Raw genomic sequence first — 26593 nt, forward strand, 5'->3', positions numbered from 1 at the left:
GCTGAGGGATCTTCAATCATTGTGTGATTGGGAGTCCATACAGCTGCTTGCCGTGTATCTTCTACCACAGCCAGAGGGTCATGCCCCGGTTCAAAAGGCAGTCAACACAAAAATATTTATACCAAAAGATATATGTCCCAAGGCTTAAGTCCAGTAAAAACTGATTATTTATTAATATTCACATTTTAAAAGATTGATACATACTGACCCCACATGGTCCACCTTACGCGTTTCGTACCCTCTGGCAAAAATGGGAGGGAATACTTGGGTTTAAATTCTGGTGTGGAACATATTGCTGTTAGAGACACTGGAAGGTACGAAACACGTAAGGTGGACCATGTGGGGTCAGTATGTATCAATCTTTTAAAATGTGAATATTAATAAACAATCTGTTTTTACAGGACTTAAGCCTTGGGACATATATCTTTTGAGGGATCTTCAGCCTGCCCTGTAAATAGCATCTGATCTACTGATTACCTATTTCTTACCTATAGCCATTCTGAAATTGATCTTCATCTTCTATGCTTTTGACCTTGGCCTGACCTTGACTACTACTCTCCATCAAACCAGGGAGTATAAAAGCCCACAACAAGAGACTAAAATGTTACATTATTCAGTACATGCTTACAGTCAGTCACTGCATGGAGGGAACAGAGGAGATGAATTACAGGTGATTTATTACACAGTGAATTCCCTGCAGTGGTTTGTGTCAATACAGCTGCAGAACTCACTGAATTCAATCAGAGCTGTTTGGAAACCCTGATAAGTAATAGACTAGTGAATGCTGTTCATGCTTTAAAAGCAGTTAGCTTTTTAACTTTATGTGAAAAGTCTTGATCAAGCAAAGAGTGATCTTCCAAAGGTTCATAATAGACTGTTAAGTAGTGGAAAATAGTCAGGGTACCAACAATGGACAAGGGAGATGGTGCAAGGGGACAATGGGGTCAGTTGCTGGAAGGGAAGACATTGACTACAGGTACTTTGATGTTTTTCTTTGGGATGGAGGTCAAAGATCTAAGGGTATCACCTTTGCACCTTGCTCCCAAAAAAAGACTTCGAGCTCCTTTAGGTCGATCCATTGTCTTTCACTTTGTAGGGAGCTGTGGTGTACAAGCAGTCTGAATCTCATTCAAAGTGGTCAGGCAGGCATTGCGTGTGCATGTAGGTTGCTGGCCAGGCATATGTCCAGTTTGAGTTCAGGCTCCAGAACATCTACAGCTGCTTTTATTTGTATTTACAATTCATAAGCAAGTTCTATGTGGAGTTGTGCCTGCCAATGGGTTACTCCAGCTCCTTCCTGGAATGGGCTGTCAGACAAAAGATGGGTCTATTATCTAAATGACTATCTCAATGGCTACTGATTTTGAGTAGAAAGACTTGAAGTAGACTAAACAATGGGACCATCACCGGTGTTTACATTCATGGAGAGTAATAAGGTCCAGAGGTGTTCTATAACAGGACCTAATCTGTGTGAACCCTAAAGAGAAATGAGCAGGTTAAACAAGGTCACTTAAAACAATTACAGGTTTTACTAGTGCATTTATCTTTTGAAGCATGTGTTCTTCAAGTGTGGAAGCTGTTTTACATGAGGTTGGTTGAAGCAACCCCTTGCCTCCTTCCAAATTGTTATATAGAAGACCCATTATATTACAGTATAAAAGTGTGATATTTGACAATGGTGCAAAAATTCAGAAGGTGGAATCTGATTTTTCTTGTAGATGTGCATACAACATTATACCTCTTGGGGTCAATAAATCTCTTAGTCTATGAAAGTTATGCTCTGACCACCAGGTTAAGGCCTGGGGAGATGATACAGGGAGGAAGTCTGGGTTGCCGACTATGGGTTGTAAAAAAAATCTCTGTATTTTGTGGCTCAATAAGTTATTTTTTAATGTATGCTAATGTTTACGATTTATCTGATATGATTTCAAATCCCACTTGTGAGCCAAAGCAAGGAGGTGGTTCTATTCAGGGCTATTGTAGCATTTTCAAAATCAACCCAAAATACTTTCCCAGGTAGAGAATACCATTGTGTCAATTGGCAAATTATAGGTGCTTTGTAATGAAGTGCAAAGTTAGGGACATAAGGATTGCCTTGGTTGTATGACTGATATAGAATGGATTTGTTGGAACTTTTATTAAATTGCCCCAAAGTGTTAACTTTGGTTTACTTGATACATGTTTAGGTTTTTCTTTGTCAGTGTATTTTATTCCTGAAGAAGCCATATCTAGACGTACACTTACAGGAGGAAGTTAAAAGGTAAATCACATGCGGTAATATAATATATGATAGGGTGACGCAAACAATCTTATCTTTTCAGAGTTAATCCTCAAACATTCCTACAAATACTTCCTAACAAGGAAAGACACTAGCACAAAATAAGTTCCCCACCCATAACTAGACAAAACATGCTCTGAATGTTGGTGAGGTGTTGATGCCATTAAAAGGGAAACTAACACAAAATATGAAGAAGTAGGTTTACTAAACCTAGAATAATTTGGAAGTGACAAGGTATATACAGTATATCTGTATGTCGTGGAGGGGGTTTTCTCATACTGAGCTTGTTAAAGTATAGAGATTTCAGCATCTATATTAGTATAATATAAAAAAGGATTTCATATTCTATAGTTGTATGGATGTGTAAAGCAGTGGGCAGCCAGTGTGGCATAAAGGAGTGGAGCAGAATCATCCGCTTCATCCTTTTTCTATCTCAAGAAAACAGTGTATTATAAACATACAGCCTACATTTCCATATTTAATTAAAATGAATGGAAAAACATGGCAGTCCTACATTCTAAACCCTAGAAAGACTCTTATGAATGGATCAAACACACACATTCTATTTTAATTTAATTGTATTTTTTTTATCCCAGAATGGCTTGTAAGGGAACATCCATACCTTAGCTGTGTGGGCAAAATCAATGCTGCAGGAGATAGACCAATTGCAAAAGATCATAACTAGTGATGGGTGAATTTGTGCTGAAACAGCAAAAAATTAGCGAAACAAATTGAAGTCAATGGGCGTCAAAATTATTTTGTTGCGCATCAATTTTGACTTGAGCGACATTTTTTATATGCGTGACTATTTGGTCCAAATTAGGGATGCACCGAATCCACTATTTTGGATTCAGCCGAAACCCCAAATTCTTCCTGAAAGATTTGGCTGAATACTGAACCGAATCCTAATTTGCATATGCAAAAAAAAAATGTTTATGCCTTCCTTGTTTTGTGTCAAAAAGTCACGCGATTTTCCTCCCCGTCCATAATTTTCATATGCAAATTAGGATTCAGTTCAGTCAGGCAGAAGGATTCGGCCGAATTCAAATCCTGCTGAAAATAGCCGAAACCTGGATTCGGTGCATCCCTAGTCCAAATGCATTAAAGTCAATGGGCGTACAAATAATTTTGACGTTACTTCAGATTGGCACAATGATCACTATGGGGAGCAGGTCCAGTGGAAATCAATGGGGCTGCGAAGGCGAGGGTTTGAAAAACAGACCCTTGTATCTTTGGGTAATCTTAAAGGGTTTGAGGCAGAAAAGCTTTTGCTGTAGTAACCCAGGAAGTTTTTCTGATAATGTTTTGCTTGGTCTTTTCCATAAGAGTCTGCTTTCATCTGTTTAATATACTGTATAGATCATTGACCAAGAAAAGTATTTAAAAGGAGGCGCATATATGGTTCCAAACCAATGCCAAAATAATCGGGCCCAGAAACATAGGTTAAGATACATTGGGCCAGGTTTAATTAAAAGAGAAAATGTTATCTCAAAAGTACGTGAGGACATTTGGAAATTTATTCAGAGATAAGTTTTTCTAATGGAAATAAATATGGCCCACTCACTGAAATCCATCCTCCCCCCCACCCATTTATATTTTTTGTAAATGTATTTTAGATTGTCAGTGTTTCTTTGAGAGTAGTATGTGAAAATAGAGAAACTAGAGAAACTATGGTGAGTTCAAGGCAAAGCAAATCCGTACAGTAACCTACACCTTCCAAAAAAAAGTAATAGGAAGATATCATTAAGTATCAGTAATTTTCACATTTTCTGGTTCTAATCACACATTTTTGTTTCAGCATTTGGTCAGTGCCCTGTTAACAGCATAATAAATATTTGATTGCTCCAACTCTAAGCTTAACTGACAACTATGTTGAATTTCCAGGAATACATTCTATAAATAAGTGTTTAAGGCCAAATCCTAATCTATTGGCATGAGAAAGAAAACTGAAGTGAAAAATTGTGCTATTAAGTATTTCACTTGTTTCCTTTTCTTTTTATTATTCTCTTAGCTGCAAAACAAACTGCTAAATCAGAAATTAAAATAGCAATCTCTTGACTTTTTTCCAGAATGTAAGTACAGTGCCAAACTGTAAAGCAGTCAGAGCAAAGTATGGTATGCATTGCAGAGAAGAGCATGGAAAGCCTGGCCAATGGGAAAAAAGATCTAATCATTTTATTTTATCATAATCTGAAAGAGCAAGCTTTGAAGGACACTCTTCTTAGCAGTAGCTGATATCACAAGTACCTAAGTGACTTTCCAGTGGCAATTACTTTTAGAGTCAGGCCACACAGGGCGTTTTGGGGAGATTTGGTCGCCTGGCGACTAATCGCCTAGTTTTTGCAGCAACCAATCTCCCCAAACACCTTCCCTGAATATGCGCCAGCTAAAACGAAAAAACACCGGCGCTAATCACACGTGGCGATTCGTTTCCTCGCGAGGCAACTTCGGAAAACGAACTGGCGCGTGTGATTAGCGCCGGCATTTTAGCCGGCGCAGGAACAGGGAAGGCGTTTGGGGAGATTGGCCGCAAAAACGAGGCGATTAGTTGCCAGGCGACCAAATCTCCCCAAAACGCCCTGTGTGGACTTACCCTAAAGTGGTTATGCACACAGAAACTGATGTTAATTCTAAGCAACTTTCCAATACACATTTATTACACTTTTTTTTTTAAATTTATGTCTGCCCCTCTGGTTCTGACTCTTAAAACAAGGACCCTAATGCCCCTCTGTTTCTTTCAATTAATTCCGTACAAGAATATAATGTGTCACATGATACCTACCATGTTGTAGGACATGCTTACAGTGCCATTCTATTTTAATAAAACAAGTTACAAGACAATACAATAATTGATTTATAGCTCCCCCTGGTGGTGCAAAAGCAAATTTATGGATATGTATGACAATGATAATAATATTTCAACAGCATCATGGTCTCCTGCAACACTGCAGTAAAGGAAACAAATAGAAGACAAAACAGTTTGCATTAACAGACAAAATTTCACCAGAACAGATGAACAGGTACAAATACCTATTGTTAGGGGACAGCAGGGCCCTACTCACAAGAGCTTACAAGAGGGAGGGGAAGTGAGGCATACTGTGGGGTTAATCAGTGTTATTGTAAGGTTCTTTGTGGTTAGGATAGTAATGGTAAGTGCATAGTGAAAAATAGAAAACTAGTAGTATGTGTGTTTACGTAAGTGAAGAGTAAGGGGATTATGTGGGTAGTCAAGTTGCTGAGGGCTTAGGTTTTAGGCTTGAATAAAAAAATTACCAAAGGTTACATCTGGAGTGGTATTCTTGGTAAACAGAAAGGTGATGTATTCATAGGGGACCATAGGGCTAAATTCCCTATGATCTGAAAATACAAAACAGCAGTTTTACCAGTGCAGGGCAACACTGCATTATATTTTCATTACTTTAAAACACTTATTTTTTGACGTTACTGTTCCTTTAAATTAGATAAAGGAGGGGGAGTGAGTCCTTTTTCCCAGTGCAGTATGACCTGGTAGAATTGGCCAAAAAGTGTTGTGCAAGAAGTATATATAGCTGAGCTTCCATGTGCTCAGACTCTTTTTCTTTCTCTATTGACTCGAGGATGGAGTGATTTTTTTCTGCTTGGGCTCTTGCAGCCATAGGCCCCAGGCAAATGGAGAAAAGCCACATGAGTGGGGATGCCCGGGGGCTTGGGTATACCAGTACCCCGATAATCATGTATAAGCTCAGCTGGAAGTTGATGTTTGGAGCTCAAAGGTAACAGAGAAAGTAAGGGAGCTGTCTGGTGATGGATTCCTGTGAAAGAGACTTTGGCGTGCTCACACCTGGCAGCCTGGTATCTGGAAGGGCTGTCTGGGTGAAACATTCCTGTTCGGATTTCCAAATGAGGAAATCCGGACAGAACAGTAAAGTTAATAACATAGCGATCAACCAATCGCTGATCGACACATAATCAGTCCCACCCCAATGTCACAAGCCCATCCCTGACATCATCGTCACCTCCCCCAACGTTACCAGCTCAGCCCCCGACGTCACTAACCCACTAAATTCAGAATAAGGAGGCAAAACTTGTGTATTGCAGCTCATGCACACTCGTTTACTGTGGTGCATACTTTGAAAAGGGGGCCCGTCACATCGTAGGCCTGCTGGGCCACTGCTGCCCCAGTCCCAAATCAGCAACTGAGGTGATTGTTGCTGGGAAACAGTGTTTAGATCTCCTTTTTAGTGATATGTAAAGAATTTAAATGAAGACGTACAAAAATTGTGTCTGCTGTTTCCATTTCCCTTCATAATTGACTTTCTCTATGAAGTTTTTCCTGTGGACAAAAATGTAAAACTTATTTCACCTTGTGAAAAAATAATAATTTCTAAAAGATAACCATTATAAAAAAAAATTCTCCTACAGGAATAGTATGTTCAGCTACTTGGAACTGAAATTTTAATATTAAAGGGATGCACATTATTAAATGATGCTCCCCTCAAAGGTAAACATGTACATGCAATACATTTGTGTTGTATACAGACAATTTAGTAAAAACACATTATTTAGCACAAATAGCCTTTGAAAAGGGCACACACTGCCACATTGAAATTACAGGGAATTTTGGATGCACTAATCTGAAAACCCACAGGTGTCCGGGTGAAAACCGCACGCTAATCTGTGTATAATCAATGGCTACTCCACCTCCATCAGTTAGTAACCGTTTATGGCAAAGAATGATGAACAAGTAATGTGATTATTTATAAAGGGTAAACTGTCAGTAAAAATAAGGCACTGTATAACCCTCATCCTTGGTGGTATTATATTAAATTCACATTAATTGTGTTTTCCTGCAAGGACCTTGACTTGCTGCATGATTTGTATACCAGCCTCTTAACTCATGCAGGTTGTAAATGTATCCTTTGTTCAATCTAAAGGACACAGAAAGCTACTGGAGATAAAAAGGTGTAGTTAAAGATTTGTATCACAGGTATAAAATTCAGTAACCTTCCTGCAGTGCTTCTATTAAAAAAACAGACAAAACATTTTACAAGCTGTTTATTGCAAACTATGTTATGTATCTGAATAGCAGGTTGTTGTAACATTAGCATGAATCCAGCTTTTCTTTTTACATGCTTTAGGTTAGTTGCAGTTATGGACATTTTTTTAAAATGATTGTAGGATGTCAATCATAGTATAACATTTGTAAAGTAAAATATTTATCAATAAAGAATAATATATAATACAAAAGCCCTTTGAGGTCAAAGACACAAAGTTTGCACCAGGTATATTAATTCATAGCAAGTACTGGCCACCTGTATGAAAGCAGGTATTTTATTGGTTGCTACACTTCATTAGAATTGGTTCAAATATTGTGATTGATTTTTTTTTTAACCCCATTTGTGTTCCCCTTTAAACCAGAAGGCAGCTTACCATCACAAGAGGAGAGGATTGCAAATGAAAAAACAAGGACAATGAAATGCAAATTGCTGTACTGGTAGAAACTGTAGGTAGCAATGGCCAAATAGTGCCCTCTGGTGGTCTCCGGTAGACTCACACTGTTCACATCAGATGTAAATGAAAAATATGATAAAACAGTTATGTAAACCAACCATAGTTCACCTGTTTGGGTAGGGTACCATTAACATATGATCTCATTTATTAATTCCCACTATACTTTATAGTAACTTTAGAGATTTTGGTGATGCTAAACATTCAAACAAACAGTGTAGGGGATTAAACCTTCTTTTGTTAAATTACTGCTAGTTATGCAAAACACTGTGGAACATAGCATGGCACCATATGGATAAATAATGATAATGATGATGGATACTTTCTAAATTAGTGCAGTCCTCCTCTTAAAAGAATAAGAATAAAAATGGGATAAATACAGCCTGTTTAGACATTCCTGTCCTAAATGATATTTATTTGATTGTGTATGCTGGTGGTAATGGGGGGGGGGGGGATGAAGATAATATCATATGAAAGATCTTTCATACTATAATCGTTGCTTATGGTGGAAAGCCATGGATATTGGTCGTCTAGTCAATCAAGCAGGACTGAAAGTTTTGAACGGACACCTTTGAAAGTTCCAGAACATCATACCGTTAATGCCGAATCATGACATTAAGCTAAAGAATTATTTTTGCTTTTACCTGCTTAGCGGACGATGCAGCTCTTAACGTTAGTAAAGTGGATGAAAGATCTTTTGTACGACCAATGGTCTTTGGAAAGATCATAATAGTAATATGTAAGGCCACCTTTAGCCCATGCAATTTGGCCAGATTTCCAATAAGTGGTCTGGTTTGGCTGGTTCCCTTTGTAAAAACATGATGTATCAATTTCAGCTATACTACTGTAACTAAAACAACAAATAACATAAGATAAGCCTTACACAAGAGAATGAATTTGCTAGACATAACTATAGGTTCTTTGGCCATATAGGCTTAGAAGAAAATTAAATGGATTTCTCAAGCCTTCTCAAATCTATTCTGCTAAAGAAGATTCCTTGGGGGTTCTAATCATACCCTCAAGAATAAACCTGGCCACAAACATACCTATTCTTGTGTGGGCCGAAATATGATTTTATGAATTTGATGGTCATTGCTAAACAACACCACAACCCAACCTACAATGTGTTAGTTGGACAAAACATTGCTAGACTGGGTCCATATCTAGCTTGGAGAGTTAGAAATATCTTTATGGAAGGAAAAGCCCAGAAATATACAGTTGTGCTCAGGATAATAGTAGTGTGTTTAAAAAAAGTGAATAAAGCTCAAAATCCTTATAATAACTTTTATTTCCATACACGCAAATGCATTGGGAACACTGCACATTCTATTTCAAATCAAAACATTAAGAAAAATTTATCAAATTTGTGTTCATCCTTTACAGAAAGTGGAGAAAATGGGAATATTAGGCTGTTACAAAAAACAGCAATGCAGATTCTTTACAAACTAGGCATTCTTCTAATTGTAACAAATACAAATAGGCGTCTTCTAATTGTAACAGTACCCACAGGTAACATTAGACCTTATTTGATCTTTCTGGAGCGGATCATTGGCTTTGCTATTTTGGCTATTCTTCAATCCATCTGAATGGTAGTTATTGGTTTTCTTCCACGACTTTCAGGTTTTAGTTGAAAATTTAAAGCATTTGAGCATTTTAGCTGAGCAGCCTATCATTTTATGTACTTCTTTATATGTTTTCCCTTCTTTATATGCTTCCCCTCTCAACTTTTTAATGAAAGTTGTTCAGAACAATGTCTGGAACGACCCATTTTACTCAGATTTTCAGAGAGAAATGTACTATAACCAGCTTGCACATTTGCTGCCAGTAACATCAAAAAATGTAAGTGTTTTTAAGTAATGAATAAATAATGTAGTGTTGCCCTTCACTGGTAAAACTGGCATGTTTGCTTCAGAAAGACTTCTATAGTTTATATAAACAAGCTGCTGTGTAGCAATGGGGGCGCCATCCAAGCACAAGACAAATAGTAGATAACAGATAAGCTATGTAGAATCACATTGTATCGCAGGGCTTATCTGTTATTAGCTGTGTAACCTGTGCCTTTTATCCTTTTTCTGCTCTGAATGGCTGCCCACACAGCTACCCATCAGCTTGTTAATATAAGCTATAGTAGAGTTGCTGCAGCAAACACACCAGTTTTACCAGTGCAGGGCAACAGTTCATTATATTTCAATTCATTTAATACACTTTATTTTCTGGTGTTACTGTTCCTTTAAATAAGGGCTTTAATTGACACCTGTTCTTTCATAGAACGAATGACCTCACTACTTGAACTCCACACTGCTATTATTTGGAACAAGCTATTATTATTTTGAACACTGCTATTATTTGGAACACACCTCAATTAATGATTTAATTACACAGAATCAGCAGTATGCATGTCATGACTATTGGGTCTGTTGTTTTTCTATTACTCTACTACACCTACTAGTAAATTATTTGCCATGTAGAAATATCATTTCTACCAAAAACAGTGATTGATCAGGTTAGTGATGTCGAACTACAATTATTCTGAACACAACTGTATGTATTTATACAATCACCTCAAATAAAAGGAGTATATAGTACAACATCGTACAACATTTTCTTACATTCATCAAAATTTCCATGTTTATGGTTAGGTCCACAGGTGGCAAATTCCTCAAACTTTTTGATGTAAAATCTTTCTGCAGTTGAAATACCTCCCCAGATAAATAAAAATTTGCATTACAGAAAGAAGAAAATGGTCACAATCCTAAAAACATTTTCCAGGCTCATAGCAAACAAAGCTTCCATAAAACTGCATTTGTTTCTTCAGGATTTTATATTATATACATGTGAAACATCAATCTGAACTGAAGCCAGAAATAAATATTTCTATTATTTATAAACCTGCCTCAAGGAATAACATAACAGACAAACCATCTGATAACCACATTCAACATACTAATGTGGATTAAAAACTATTTAAAGTTTAAAGGCTATTAAATCTCATACATAACAAATGGCAAATATTCTGAGGTTACAATGACAAAATGTATAGTTCTGTAGAGTTCGCTATATCATAATATGGCAAGCTATAGCTGCAAATCTGCAGATATAATTTTTTGACATACGTAAATACCTGAGAAATGGAAAGTGAAAACAAAGTATATTTTATTGTGCGTTTAGAACACTCCACCTCTGCATAATTACATTTGGCAATAACAACAGATTCTGCTGTACTTTATGCCTGCTCCATAGACTTTAGCGAAATAGCATCCCATCTGTAGGGAATGTTCCACAGTTTAGGGAGACAATACAACATTCACAACTTATAGATAATAACATAAGAATTTAGTGAAATTATATCCTATAGCACACGGTCCCCAACCAGTAGCTCATGAATAACATGTTGCTCCTCAACCCCTTGGATGTTGCTCTCAGTGGCCTCAAAGCAGGTGCTTATTTTGGAATTCCAGGTTTGGAGGCAAATTTTGGTTGTATAAATACTAAGTATAGTGCCAAGTAGAGCCTCCTGTAGGCTGCCAGTCGATATAGGCAAATAGCCAATCACAGCCCTTATTTGGCACCACAAGGGACTTTTTCATGCTTATGTTGCTCTCCAACTCTTTTTACATTTGAATGTGGCTCACGGGTAAAAAAGGTTGAGGACCCCTGTGTAGCTAGTATAAGCTCATACTCGACTAATGTCTCCAGTAATGCCTGTTTGAGTTAAAATAACCACAATGTAAAAACAAGGATTTTTTCTTTAAAAAAAAAAAGTATTTAGGTAGCTTTAGGTCAGTCAAACACACAGCAGTAAACAGCAGGAGTGTGTGTGTAAGAATGTTAATGCTGAAGTCCACGTCATCGCCCTGTAGGTATAATTTATGGCTGCAAGTGCACTTGAAGTCGCACTAGACATGATGCAGCCATTGCAAGAATATGAATATTTTTAAGTGGTTGTTCACCTTTAGAGAGCGATATTCTGATATAATTTCCAATTGGTTTTCTTTCTTTTTTTTTTATTATTATTTGTGGTTATTTAGCTTTTTTGTTCAGTAGCTTTTTAGTTTGCAATTTCAGCAATCTGGTTACTAGGGTCCAAGTTACCCTAGCAACCATGCATCAATTTCAATAAGTAATTGGAACATTAATAGAAGAGGAGTAATCAAAAGTAGCAATAACAATACATTTGTGCCGTTACAGATAATTTGGTTTTTTTAGATGGTATCAGTGACCCCCCATTTGAAAACTGGAAAGGGTGAGAAAAAGAAGGCAAATCATTAAAAAAAAAAACATAAAAAGGAATAAAGACCAACTGAAAAGTTGCTTAGAATTTGCCATTCTATAACATAACAAACGTTAACGTAAAGGTGATCACCCCTTTAAAAAGGTTCTTAAATCCAAAGTCGCTCCTTGAACTTACTAACACAGGGGAACCTTAAGGTAACGCCACCTTAAATATTACTTAGTTTAAAAGTTGTTACTTAGTAACCCAGACAAGACACAATTTAGTAATGGAGGCATACTTCAGCTGGGCATACCATATGCAACCCACTGGCTATAATGATATTTAAAAAAAATACAATGGAAATCAAGATCCCTTTTGAGCATATATTCTCTGTACTGGATTACTGTTTTACATCATTACCTTGTTGTTCATCCTCTCATAAAGCAAACTTCCATGTAGTCCTACCCTTATAACACACAGAAGGTTAAAGTACAAGAAAAAATAACTACAATACGTGACACATTATCCGGAAACCCATTATCCAGAAAGCTCCAAATTACAGAATGGCCATCTCCCATATACTCCATTTCACCCAAATAATCTAATTTTTCTTTTAAAAAAAAATTCCTTTTTCTCTGTTATAATACAGTATAACTCCAGTATGAGCACTACCACTGTAAGTAGAGTATCAATAGTGTATATACATTTTTGTACTTTTTGATTGACTTTTTTGGAAGGACAATTACTGGTTTTCTTAAAATAATACAATACCTTGTACTTGATCCAAACTAAGATATAATTAATCCTTATTGGAAGCAAAACCAGCCTATTGGGTTTATTTAATGTTTACATGATAGTAGTATTACGATATGAAGATCCAAATTATCTGGAAAACCACAGGTTCCGAGTATTCTGGATAACTTGCCGCATACCTATACTCACTAGTTATTATTAATGTCACTGCACAGTTTTATAAAACCAGCCTGTTTTCAATTTCATCACCAGCACTGGACAAACTGTATTGGTGCCCAAAGCCCATCAGCTAGCTAAACTGCCAGCAACCCACCCCCCCCCCGCACTTGAATGTTATTAACTAGAATCTAGATCATCATTAGATTACTGAGCTCCCTCCCCAACTCCATTAAGCCCTAGGCAGCCACCTATAGAGATTAACTATTAAATAGTAAAGATACATTTGAAATTCTGGGAAAGAAAATAATATTCTACGATTACATGTGCAGATTCTTATCATAAATCTTCTTGTAACAGTCAAGCACAATAGCACGTCACAGTTTGGTTAAACAGGGGTTGTTCACCTTCCAAACACTTTTTTTTAAAAATTTCAGCTGTTTTCAGATTGTTCACTAGAAATAAATACTTTTTTCAGTTACTTTCCATTTTTTTTTACATTAGCTACTATTGTATCAATTGTAACAGCTGCTTTCAACAAAAACTCAGGGATTCTGCTCAGCAGGAGCAAAGATAAGAAATGTATCAACTAAATGTATAAATTTAGAACAGTTTACGCCAGTGGTGTCCAATCTTTTGGCTTCCCTGGGCCACATTGGAAAAAGAAAAATTGTCCGGGGCCACACATGAAATACACAAACACTTTTGATTTGTAAAAGTAAAGAAAATACACAGAAAAGAACTGCAATACCAGTTGAATAACAAGATGGAGCTATACATTAGAACAGTGAGTCCCGACCAGTAGCTCGCGAGCAACATGTTGCTCACCAACCCCTTGGATGTTGCTCCCAGTGGCCTCAAAGGAGGTGATTATTTTTGAACTCCCGGCTTGGAGGCAAGTTTTGAATGCATAAAAATCACGTGTACTGCTAAAAACAGCCTCCTGTAGGCTGCCAGTCCACATAGGGGCTACCAAATAGCCAATCACAGCCCTTATTTGGCACCCCAGGAAGTTTTTGCATGCCTGTGTTGCTCCACAACTCTTTTTCTTTTTGAATGTGGCTCACGGGTAAAAAAAGGTTGGGGAACCCTGCACTAGAATATTGGACATCTGGATATTAAATAGACTTATTATTATATTATTATTATGACGTTTCCTCGGGAACTGAGTTTCAAGCTGGGCCACATTCATATCCATCCTGGGCCGCAGTTTGGACACCCCTGGTTTACGCAGTTGCTGACCCCCCACAAGCTGCTTTAAAGAGACAGAAGGTAAAACATTCAACTTTAAGCTTCTACGTTAAATGGCCACAAACAGAAAATAGAAAGTAACTGAAAATAGTTACTGCTGAACTATCTGAAAGCACCCGAACTGAAAAAAGTGTTGGAAAGTGAACAAACCCTTTAACTCATATTTGCTACAGTCTAAGTCGATGCACACCCTATACCAGGTGGTACCACGTACGTCCTACCAGTACTTATGACTATGCCTCTAAAATGTACCAGTGAACATTTTCAAGTAAAATATATCAGTGCAGGACAACTTGCTGTATCTTCTATTTAAGTGCACAGATTGCAATGGGAACATTTTGACCAGAGCCACAAGTAGTTATATTTAAACATTTTGTATGTGCCAAAGCTCCTGAATCTAGGCCATCAAGGGAAACCATAAAAAAAATCAGATTTATACTTTTAAAAACAGACATTTTAGCTTAATTGTGCACAACATATTTGTCCATATGTGTGTTGACCCCAAAATATATATAGATTATCCCTTTCAACATAGGAACACATTTCATGAATCAAAAATGAAGGCAGAAAATACTGCTCTATCTCCCCCAGTATCCAGACCTCCTAACAGTACTGGGCAAATTTTTTGCTCTTTTCAGTGTATATGCAAGTATATTGGGTCTCCTTTTTATGCTGGTAACTAACTGTTCCCCAAAAATTGTTCCACTGGAGAACGATATACCAGGTACTATGCCACAATTCCTGTTAAAGTAATTTTCAATGTAACAAACTAAATGTAACAATTTCCATCAACTTTGACCAAAAAAACAGTGGCAGTTATTTCCACTGAGAACACGAGCCATTTCCAAACCTAGTATATGAACTTAAGTTTACATAAACAAAGCACTCAAGAAAACAAAACTTTTTTTTTTTTTTAAACAAAATAGGTGACCTTTACATGTTTTTTTTTACTAAATAATAAGTTAACTTATGTGGTTAATCATTCGTTTTCACATTATCAGGATCACAAAGTGCAAACTTTTGCTTTAAAACTTCCGATATAAGATTGACTGGATCTTCTTCTTTGTGTAAACACTGATTTCTGTTTGACCTGGACAAAAAAAAAAAAATTAGATATGCTATACAGATACACAAACATACATTTACCAAGTTATATGTAGGTATGTATGGAAAATAATATATATTTCAGAATTTTACCAATCTCTATTTAGTTTCATCTTGTGGATATCCTTCAAAATTCCCATCATGTCTGCAAAACTATTGGATTTTGATAGGCATAGCGAATCTTCATCATCATCTGACATATTGGTTTCCAATTGGCGCTGCAGGCTTATGGTTGAATCAACTAGTGAAGCAGAGGAGTATTCAGACACATCCAACTCATCTTCTTCTGTGATATCACTAATTACAAATGAGGTGGTAGATTGATAGGAGGGGCCATAGTCAGGAAGAGTGGCTTCCAGATCCACATTTACAGGTATGGAATCTGATCCCAAACAGGAGGAAACTGGAAAGGCAAGAAATGAGTAAGGCCCAGTCTATAATAATTTCCACATAATGTCAGTAAAATCTGTTATTGAATAAAAGGTGGGTATGAACAATATACCCACCTTCACCAGGGCTGTACAAAAATAAATATGTTGCAAATCACAAAATTATGCTATCAACAAAATGGCTGTAAAATGGCAGGTAATATGAAACACTACCTGCAAAAAGAAGAACATGGAAAATGGCTTTCTGACCGGGCATTCCACAAGAAAGGGCACCTGTCATGCTAGAATGGTTTCCTCCACCCAAGGTTGGGAGGGAACAATACTATTTGGGCCAGGACTCGAAGCACACAAATAATGAGAAAGTGTAATAATGAGCTTGTTAATTACATCACACACACATGCACATAATGAGCAAGCTGAGAGACTCATCCATTATACACATAAGTAGCATGAAGCATGTAGCAGGAACATTTTCTAGTACAAATAGTATTGTTTCCCCCCCAACTGGAGTGTTAGCCTGCACGTTTGGTAGGAGATAAATTGTTACCATAACAGGTGTCCTTTAACCCTTCTTGTGCTAGACGATTTTTACAGTTAAGCTTTGAACATATGTGCTCACTTTAAGGGCATTTCTTGGCCAGAACTTCAATCTAACTAGTAAAAGTATATAAATTCAAGGCACACCAAACTTTCCAAATCTACTGGAATGTTTGTGGAATGACACTTCTGTAGCAAGATAAAGTTCGCTGTATTTCTCATAATAAAGAAAAATATAATGAAAGCAGTAAGAGAAAAAGTAGTTGTCCCTTCTTGTTTCATGACTGTACATAATTCACAATGACTGCTTTCACATCCTTAACCAAAATAAAATATTAGAAAAAAACTAAATTAGATAAACTAAACTGTAGTTAGGATCAAACACCCATATCTCCCATGTGAAATCCATATCTACCTCTGAAACTTAAAGGAACAGTAATATCAAAAAATAAAAGTGTTTTAAAATAATGAAAATATAATGCAGTGTTGCCCTGCACTGGTAAAACTGATGTGTTTGCTTCAGAAACACTACTATTGTTTATATAAATAAGCTGCTTTGTAGCAATGGGGACAACCATTCAAAGGAGAAAAGGCTCAAGTTACACAGCAGAAAGCAAATAAGCTCTGTCTGTCTAATGGTGTTATCTGTTATCCATTAGTTATCCTGTGCCATATAGCCGTTTTTCAATTTCCGCCATTGCTCCCCAGCAGCTTGTTTATATGAACTATAGTAGTGTTTCTGAAGCAAACAGATCAGTTTTACCAGTGCAGGGCAACAGTACATGATATTTTCACAATTGCATTTTTTGGTGTTACTGTTCCTTTAAGTGATTGCCCCACCTTAATTAGCAATAGCTGCAACAAAAACCTGTTGCTGTACTGACTTGATTGCACCCTAGTGTCCACTCATTTCTCTGGTCTGCTCATTGCCTGGGGGGGGGGGGGAGGAGCCAAGAAGAAATAATAGCCATTGTATTCAGAAATGCATGGCAATTTGGTCCCTCTATCCACATATTGTAAACGTACTGGTGGTGGTTAAACCAGAAACAGCTAGAGGAGAATGATAATTTAGCAGAATAAAAGAGAAATGAAAAATATGATATGGAGAAACTACATGTGTGCAGAAAAAAGTCATTATCTGTTAAGCAAGAAAAGGATGCAGATTCTTCTATTACTACAGTTTAGGCCATGCCCAATGATTTTACTAAAGGCAAAGCTATAAGTAGTGCTTTTCATTTACAAATATTTACAGTTCATATACATAAACATATCATATCATATATTGTGAACTTTTAAATGCATTCTTAGATTTTATTTCATACTAATAATACCTGAATCACCAGCAACAATTCTTGCTATCTGACTTCTCAGAATGCTAAGTTCCTCTTGTATGTCTGAAGACTTGTTTAGTGATAAGCCAGGTTTCTTTAAACAAAACATTTTTTCTTCTTTCATTTTCAGATTGGGGACAGAGGAATTTCTGTGCATCACTAAAAGTGGGCTTGGCCTCCATTTATGTTTCAGGGGTCTTGTGTCACTCCTAATGCAGAATAAAAGAATTATAGGTAAGTGGAACATTTTCACTGTATAGAACTTCTCATGAGTAGTAGTAGTTAAGCTGTATCTAGGGAGAAAATGTCAAATTTACTGTCTTTTTTTTTTAATCTGCAGCAAGAAATAAAGAGTGACAATTGTTTTTAAGGAAACCTATGAAAGAAACAATTGAATCCATAAAGGCAAAATATACTATACAGTACTAGAATTGATTTTCGGTGAATCATGCAGGACTAGGTTATTTGACTGAAAGTTGTTTCTATCTGCAACTGAATAAATAAAATAAGACTGAATGTTTGCAACTTAACAGACTCTGTATGTTTGGCACCCCTTTTCGTATATTGGTCTAAAACAACACATAAATGAAAATATTTCTTAACCGCCACCCTGCTGTGAGAAATAAAAACCCAGATCTCCTGCTCTTCATCCTAGTTACCTAACTCATCACTAAGGAGCATTTATCAAGGGTCGAATTTCGAAGTGCAAAAAACTTTGAAATTCGACCATCAAATCGAATTTGGGCATATTCGGTTGAAGTCAAATCATTCGATCGTACGATGACATCGTTCGAATCAAACGATTTTACTTAGACTTCTAAAAACTTAGCCAAATGTTGGCTATAGGTTCTAGGAGGTCCCCATAGGCGAACATAGCAATTCGGCAGGTTTAAGGTGGCGAAGTGTCGAAGTCTAACTTTTTTTAAAGAGACAGTACTTCGATTTTCGAAGTCAAACTTTTTTACTTTGAATCAAAGTCTAATTTAGGCCTATTCGATGGTCGAAGTACCCAAAAAATTATTCTACGTTTTTAACTTCGAAAGTTCACTTCGACCCTTAGTAAATCTGCCCCTTAGGGTTCCACTAGGATGTCAACCAAATAAATAATTTCCTTTTTCAAAATGTCCCTGGATTTAAAAAAAAACTTGTAGAATCTGTGTTGCAAAAATCACTATTGCAAACAGTAACTCCCCCTGGGAAAAGCCCTACACACTGTAAAGGGAGGGCCACCATTATGTCATGTATCTACTACAATATATTTTAGATACACCTGGAACTATAACAGAGTAACCACTGAGGCCATGTATTCATATATCCATAATCAAGTTATGAGGTAAAAGGGGGCTGCTGTGCACATTTTGTATACTGTTGATAGATATGAATAGTAATGAGCGAATGTATTCGCCAGCCATGAAGTCACAACAAAATTCCTAATTTCGCCATATGCAAATTTTTTCGCAAAACTGTGGTGAAAAATCGCCACAGAAAAATTGCTGCGAAAAAACGCCCATTGACTTTAATGCATTTGCACAAAAAAGTTGCAATAAGAAAAACGCCTATTGACTTCAATGCATTTTGAGTAAGAAAAATTGTAGCTCGTGTAAAAAAAAAAGTTACACGTAAAAAATGCTCATTGACTTAAATTTTTCCCCGTTGAACTGTTCTAACTACAGGAACTTATGTGCATCAACACACTGGTTTCTTACAACAGGACACAATAACTGGAGATAGGAGAACTAACATAGGAGGTACACACAGGGTCGGACGAAGCCTACTAGGCGCCCTAGGCAACCAGGCCGGCCAGCCTGCTACCCCCTGCAAGCAGACCTGAACATGCACGCGCATTAAGTAATTTAATGCAGTTGAAATATTTTTTGCAAGAAAAAACAGATTATACATTATTTCACAAAAACATTTATGATGAAATGAAAGATGAGCCCGTTTGGAACTAGGCAGGACTGTACTCAGGTCACCAAGTTTTCATCATTACTATATGCCGATATTTCTTGACTTTGTGTGAAAAATGTGATCAATTAATGGAACTAATAAATCATTACCTCACTCTTGCGTATGTCTCATCATCATCTGCTGCAATCCACTTAATGTCAGCTAGTGTTGGGACCATTGGTGTATCAGTTAAATACAAATTAGCAGGAGATGGTAGGGCCTGGAAAATAAACAACAGATTACATACTCATTGATTTATAAATAAATACATATATTTTTTTCTTCATTTTTGCATTTTATTGAGTTATAACATCATGTGATGTCTTAAGTAAAATATAGTATCAGCAGAGTCTGGGCGTAATGTTAACATAGAAGGAAGAATGGATGAGCTACAGAATGCAGGGAAATATTAAGTCTGATAAGAAAAGCAACAAAAAATAATTGTGTCCAACTAACTAACTAACTAACTAACAAGATGGAGAAAGCCTGCAAAAACAAATGGGTCAAAAGGACTTCCAACCAAAGCTACTATGTATTTTACCCCAGAACACTGTTATGGTATAGATGGTTTAAAGACATTAAAATGTATAAATAATAATTTTGCACATATAAAAATTATTGTAACATAAAGATTTTGATTTGCACATAATCAGCTGCTGCAAAAAAACTAAAACATGCATCTTAGCAGGTTTTAGGTAGCAAGACTTGTAATAATTATTTTTTACAATTATGATTTAAAAATCTTGATTGTGGTAAAGATATATGGGTTTTTTTTGCCACAGTGTTCGTAATTGTGCATACACATACACACATTCATATTTATATACAGGTATGGGATCCATTATCTGGAAACCCGTTATTCGAATTACGGAAAGACCGTCTCCCATAGACTCCATTATAATCAAATAATCCACATTTTTAAAAATGATTTCCTTTTTCCCTGTTATAATAAAACAATACCTTGTACTTGATCCAAACTAAGATATAATTAATCCTTATTGGAAGCAAAACCAGCCTATTGGGTTTATTTAATGTTTACATGATTTTCTAGTAGTCTTAAGGAGTGAGGATCCAAATTACGGTAAAACCCGTTATCCGGAAAGCCCCAGGTCCCGAGCATTCTGGATAATTGGTCCCATACCTGTATAAAATATTACTTGATAACACCAAAGCAGAGCTGAAATTAGCTGAAAGCATTAAAGGAAAACTACACCCCCCAAACAATGTAGGTCTCTATAAAAAGATATTGCATAAAACAGCTCATATATAAAACCCTGCTTCATGTAAATAAACAATTTTCATATTAATATACTTTTCTAGTAGTATGTGCCATTTTGTAATCATGAATAGAAAATTGCCATTTTACAAAATGGGGATCGTACGATTCACTGTGCACACAAACTATACTTCTTAGGTCACATGAGCCAATTAACAGACAGAGTTGTGTCTTTTGCTTCAACACTTCTTCCTGTTACAGTTAGAGTTTTTTGTATCAGGTGATCTCTGAGGCAGCACACAGACCATTTACAAAATGAGGGTCCAAGGCAAGAGATTTAAAAGGGCAATATTTACTTAAATATATATTCCAGTTTGGTAATATTCTTTATTATGCCACTTAATATGATGTAAACTGTATAGTTTATAGGGTATAGTTTTCCTTTAAGCGAATGCCAGACCAGTCTAATTTTCAGTCTGTATATTAGTGCAGGCCAAGAAACAGCTCCTTCACTCACATCTATTCTCTTCCGCGTCTGCAGACACACACAGAGTGGATTTCTGCTTTTAAATGTATACTTACATGTTTCAGTACCAAAACTGGCTCAGTGTGGATGCAGACAAAGTAGAGTAGAGGGGCTATTTTGTAAAAGCACAGGCTGAGAAACAGCTTGGTCCGGCATTAGCCTTAAGCATTGTGACCGCTATTTCACCATTCACATTTAGGAATTAGTGGTTTGGGTTTGCCTTGGCAAAACCAGCAATACTATTAACATTCTTAAAATCAGAAAGAACCCACTACCTCAAAGCAAGCTCTGGTGCATGGCTTTAGTGGCAGGTGAGAGCCAATTCTTCTCACTAGGCTACGTGAAGATCCACATGGCTTATTCTCCCAAACTGGTACAATCTGGAAAATAAAGATACATTTTCGTATAAATGTGTGCAAAAATGATATATGTTGATCAGCGATACATATTGTGTATTTTCAGTCATTGCTATATGTAATTCCTAAGCATGCTAAGCACAACAAAGTCATGTTTAAATTAGAATGGAAACAAGTCTTTCTTACTGAGCACTTATGGCTTGGAAAATCAAGTCAAATTCCTGCAATATGATGAATGATTCAGCTTTATTAGTTAATTTGCCAATATACAGCATAATATTTAATGCAAAGAGGTTAGGGGATAAAAAGTTTTTGTTTTGCACATCCAGACAACAAACAATTCAGATTGTCACGTTCGATTAAATATCATTCATAGTTCATTAGAATCACCTTACATAATAAAATAACGGTAGAGTAAAAAACAGTAAGGCAGTTCCCACTGTAATGAATAGAATATTAATATGGTATACACTGTGACTTGAAGCTGATATAGCCCCTGATTTTATACAGCAAATATTTCCCATATAATAATAACAGGAAGATCTGTTTCTGTATGTGCTACTTCAAGTGGAAATACTTTACAATGCAGCATAGTAGAGTAGAGCGAATGAAATACATACAAATCAGTAGAACACTGCTGGGAACAAAAAGGAAGCATGATCTATTTATGCAATTTTTTACCTTTCCATGCTGGACGTTTCTGGGAATTGTGCAAAAATAAAAACTGGGTAAATGGACAGCCTGTGCAAAATAAAAAATGTTTTCAATATAGTTAGACAAAAATGTAATGTATAAAGACTGGAGTGACTGGATGTGTAACATAACAGAACACTACTTCCTGCTTTGCTGCTCTCTTGGTTTCCACTGATTGGTTACCAGGCAGTAACCAATCAGTGACTTGAGAGGGGGCACATGGGTCATAAATGTTGCTTTTGAATCTGAGCTGAATGCTAAGTATCAATTGCAAACTCACGTCCCATGTGGCCCTTTAAGTCGCTGACTAACTCAGAGTTAGAGAGCTGAAAAGCAGGAAGAAGTGTTCTGTTAGATATCCAGTCACTCCAGCCTTTATACATTACATTTTTGGCTAACTAACCATATTAGAAACATCTTCCTGTCTTATAGCCAAATCATGCCTAGTTGCTAGGGTAAAATGAACACTAGCAACCAAACAGGTGCCAAATTCCAAGGGTGGATGCTGGGTCTCCCATGTAGATTTTTTTTTTTTGCTGGCGGACTGTATGCACTGTATAGTAGTCAGCAGTTATACTGTACTGTGCATGCACATGGTTACAGAGAGCCACATAGGACTGCTAGAAGCGAGTGAAGATGGTTATATGGAGCTCACAGGAAAAGTACTCGCCAGGGTTGTAACTATGGAGGAAGCAGACTCTGCGGCTGCAGGGGGGCCCAGTAGGTATAGGGGCCCTATAAGGCCTTAATTCATAAGCAATTCCAATAAATATTGATAACACAGGTCAACCTCTAGACATTTTGGGGGACTGAAATATAATTTGCTGTGGGGCTCTATAATATCTAGTTACAGCACTGGTACCCGCAGTGCATTTTTGAGAGGAGCCCTGGAAAAAATAGAAAGCATGAAAACAAAGCAGATATTTGTTTTGAGAGCTGACCAGTAAATGTCACTTACTGGTTACATGACAAGACTTACCGTAATACATTGCTACCAGAATGGGCCCTGCATATAAGAATGCAAAATACTAGAATCAAAGATGGTGTCGCTCATAGGTGCCACATGGTTTTCTGGCAACAGAATGCTGGCGTGTACTGACTTGTGATATCATCATGTTGCAAAATTTAAAATAAAAAGATGTTGAGTTCAATGCCTGATTTTAGGTATTTCTCTGTAAATCTCCTGGGTACTCCTAAATTACTATTTTGACTTAACTTGGTTCCTGAGTTTACTGCTTTGCTTCTGAATGCTCTGATCACTGCCTGTCCTGACTCTTGCCTGGAATTTAACTTAAAGGAGAATTCAACCCTAACGTTAAAAAACCCCTACCCAACATAGACCCCCCCCCTCCTGCCTAAGTGTTACCCCAGGCAAATGCCCCTAACATTTTATTTACCCCTCTGTGCAGATTTAGTCATCAGAGTTCACAGGCGCCATCTTCTCCTCTTCGGAATGAGACTGGCATGGCGGAGCATGCGCTGTTGGAGCAATTATCTGTTCTTGCAACAACTGCACATGCGCCGAAACTCACGACAATTGCAGAAGCGCCAGTCTCATTCCAAAGAATACTGAAGAGGCTGAACATGGCGCCCGTGAACTCAGATGCCTGAATCTGAAGGGGGGGGGGTCTATGTAGGGTAGGGGGTTAGGGTTTTTTTAACGTTAGGGGTGTGAATCGCCTTTAAGCTTCTTTAACCCCTCGGATGCCATGCATACGACTATTTCTAATGCTTATTGCAGCATCACCAAAACTATTGGACATATAATGCCCAATATATATTGTGCTTTAGTAGAAAGGATGAAACAATAACACTTGTTGAAGGTATTTTTTTATTAATATTATTATTTGTGTAATATTGAAAAATTTGGTGGTGGAATAAATTCTCTGAACATTAGGCACCTACAATTTATAGATTTTAGCAATAGTTTGCCTATAATGGAGTCTATGTGTGATGAAGGATATCCGGTCAATTCTGGATAAGGCATCCTATACCTGAAGTAGACGGTTTTATTCATAGTTCAGGAAAATAAATGTTTTTTTGTGTTTATTGGCTAACCAATGCAAGAATGCAAGCTTTTAAGACAAAAAATAACCATGAAAATGCCTGGTGAAATGTAATTTTTATTTTTTTCCTCCAAAGCCTGAATTCTCATTAAGGATGCACTGAATCCAGGATTTGGTTTGGTATTCTGCCTTTTCCAGCAGGATTCCGATTTGGCCAAATTCTCATGCCTAGCCAAACCGAATACTTAATTACAATTTTTTACAAAGGAAATTTTTTTTTACATGGCCGCACATTGCACGATTCTCTTTATACCTACACGTTCCTGATTAGCAATATGCAAATTAAGATTTGGGTTTTGTTTGGTATTCCACCAAATCTCACACAAAGGATTTGGGGGATTAGGCCGGGGATTACATATACAAGTATTATTACATATATTAGTTAGACAATAAATGGTATTTCCTCCCTATAGATATAAACAATAATAGGACACGAGAGAGAATCAAAACTACTTCAAATATCAAAACCATACACTTGAGTGGAGATATTTTTGGGCAGAAATGTTAATGAACTTGAACTTTTTATGTTGTTCCTTTAAAACATTCCTAAAGATTTACATAAACACTGATAAACCTTTCCATGCATTTCCATGCAAATAAAATATGTTTCTAATATAGTTCGTTAGCTAAAAATGTATTGTATAAAGGCTGGAGTGACTGGATGTATAACATAAAAGCCAGAACACTACTTCCTGCTTTGCAGCATTCGAACTCTGAGTTAGTCAGCAACTTGAAGGGGGCCCACATGGGACATAATTGTTCAGTGAGTTTGCAATTGATCCTCAGCATTCAGCTCAAATTCAAAACCAACAGTTATGACCCAGGTACCCCCCTCGAGTCTCTGGTTACTGCCTGGTAACTAATCAGTGGAAACCAAGTGAGCTGCAAAGCAGGAAGTAGTGTTCTGGCTATTATGTTACACTTCCGGTCACTCCAGCCTTTATACATTACATTTTTGGCTAACTAACTATATTAGAAACATTTTTTTATTTTGCACAGCCTATCTATTTACCCAGTTTTTATACAGAACAATTCCTTTAAAGGGGTAGTTCACATTTAAGTTAACTTTTAGCATATCATATTCTAAGCAACTTTTTTTTTAATATTTTTTTTAATTATTTGCCTTTTTCTTCTGACGCTTTCCAGCTTTGAAAAGGGGGGGGGGTCACTGACCCATCTAAAAAATGTATTGTTATTGCTATTTTTGTTTTTACTAAATTTTCTATTCAGGCCCATTTATATTGCAATCTCTTATTGGAATCAATGCATGGTTGCTAGGGTAATTTAGACCCTAGTAACCAAAGTGGTGAGTGGCTGAATAAAAAGTGAACTAACACAAAAAATAAAAATAATAAAAAATAAAAACCGATTGCAAATTTTATCAGAAAATCACTCTCTACATCATACTAAAAGTAAGGTGAACAAGCCCTTTAACTAGTCATCCAGCTAATTATCAGTGCTGCAGAATAGATAGGTTTGCTTACAGGTAGCATCTAAGCCCTGGCACCGCCCACACTGTATAAAGGAACAGCCCATTCTCCCTCACCTTGGTTCGCTTCCTCCGACCACTTCTCCGCCCCTCAGGGCTCTCACAGGCCTCAGCTCCGTCCTTGCCAAAAAGACTCCTCTCTGGTTCAGCAGCTGCACCCAAAGAAGCCATAGAGCAGGGACAGAAAATCCGTCAGGGCGTTTTGCTGACAGAGCGGAGTTGCGGTGTTAAGGTGAATGGAGCTATTGTGCAGCGCTCCGTTATACCAGCAGCTCGATAGTCCTTCGCCTAGCCACAAACATATATACAAAGGGTTGCGGCTGAGGAGGAAAGGCATGACGTTGCATGGAGGAGGGCCAATGGATGGTGTCGCGTGGAGGAGGGCGGAGAATGAATAGGGAAGCAGGGACCTGTCAGCACAAAGTGAGAGGCGCTTGTATAACAAATGGCAGGCAGGAGGGAGACATGCATAGAGCAAAAGGGACCTGTCAGCACAAAGTAAGATGTTACAAGAAGTGGGGGAGGTCTGATAAGGATACACACGTGGGTATACGGAACGCATTTGGTTCTTCACAGTCAGGACAGTGAGGTTGTGGAATGCACTGCCGGGTGATGTTGTGATGGCTGATTCAGTTAATGCCTTTAAGAATGGCTTGGATGATTTTTTGGACAGACATAATATCAAAGGCTATTGTGATACTAAGCTCTATAGTTAGTATAGGTATGGGTAGATAGAATTTAATTAAAAGTAGGGAGGGGTGTGTGTATGGATGCTGGGTTTTCATTTGGAGGGGTTGAACT

The 26593-nt window shown here is 37.2% G+C and overlaps 1 protein-coding gene across 1 annotated transcript; it reads right to left on the minus strand.

Moving 5' to 3' along the window:
* Positions 1-15039: 15039 nt before the first annotated feature.
* Positions 15040-26052, minus strand: mtfr1l.S (mitochondrial fission regulator 1-like S homeolog). The gene is given in 6 exon segments (NM_001096026.1): positions 15040-15228; positions 15336-15645; positions 17500-17708; positions 19557-19666; positions 21464-21568; positions 25850-26052. Coding segments are annotated over 6 exon segments (963 nt in total). The 5' UTR covers positions 25964-26052; the 3' UTR covers positions 15040-15113.
* Positions 26053-26593: the final 541 nt, after the last annotated feature.

This window comes from Xenopus laevis, chromosome 2S (genome assembly GCF_017654675.1).
Source record: "Xenopus laevis strain J_2021 chromosome 2S, Xenopus_laevis_v10.1, whole genome shotgun sequence".
Classification (NCBI taxonomy): Eukaryota; Metazoa; Chordata; class Amphibia; order Anura; family Pipidae; genus Xenopus; species Xenopus laevis.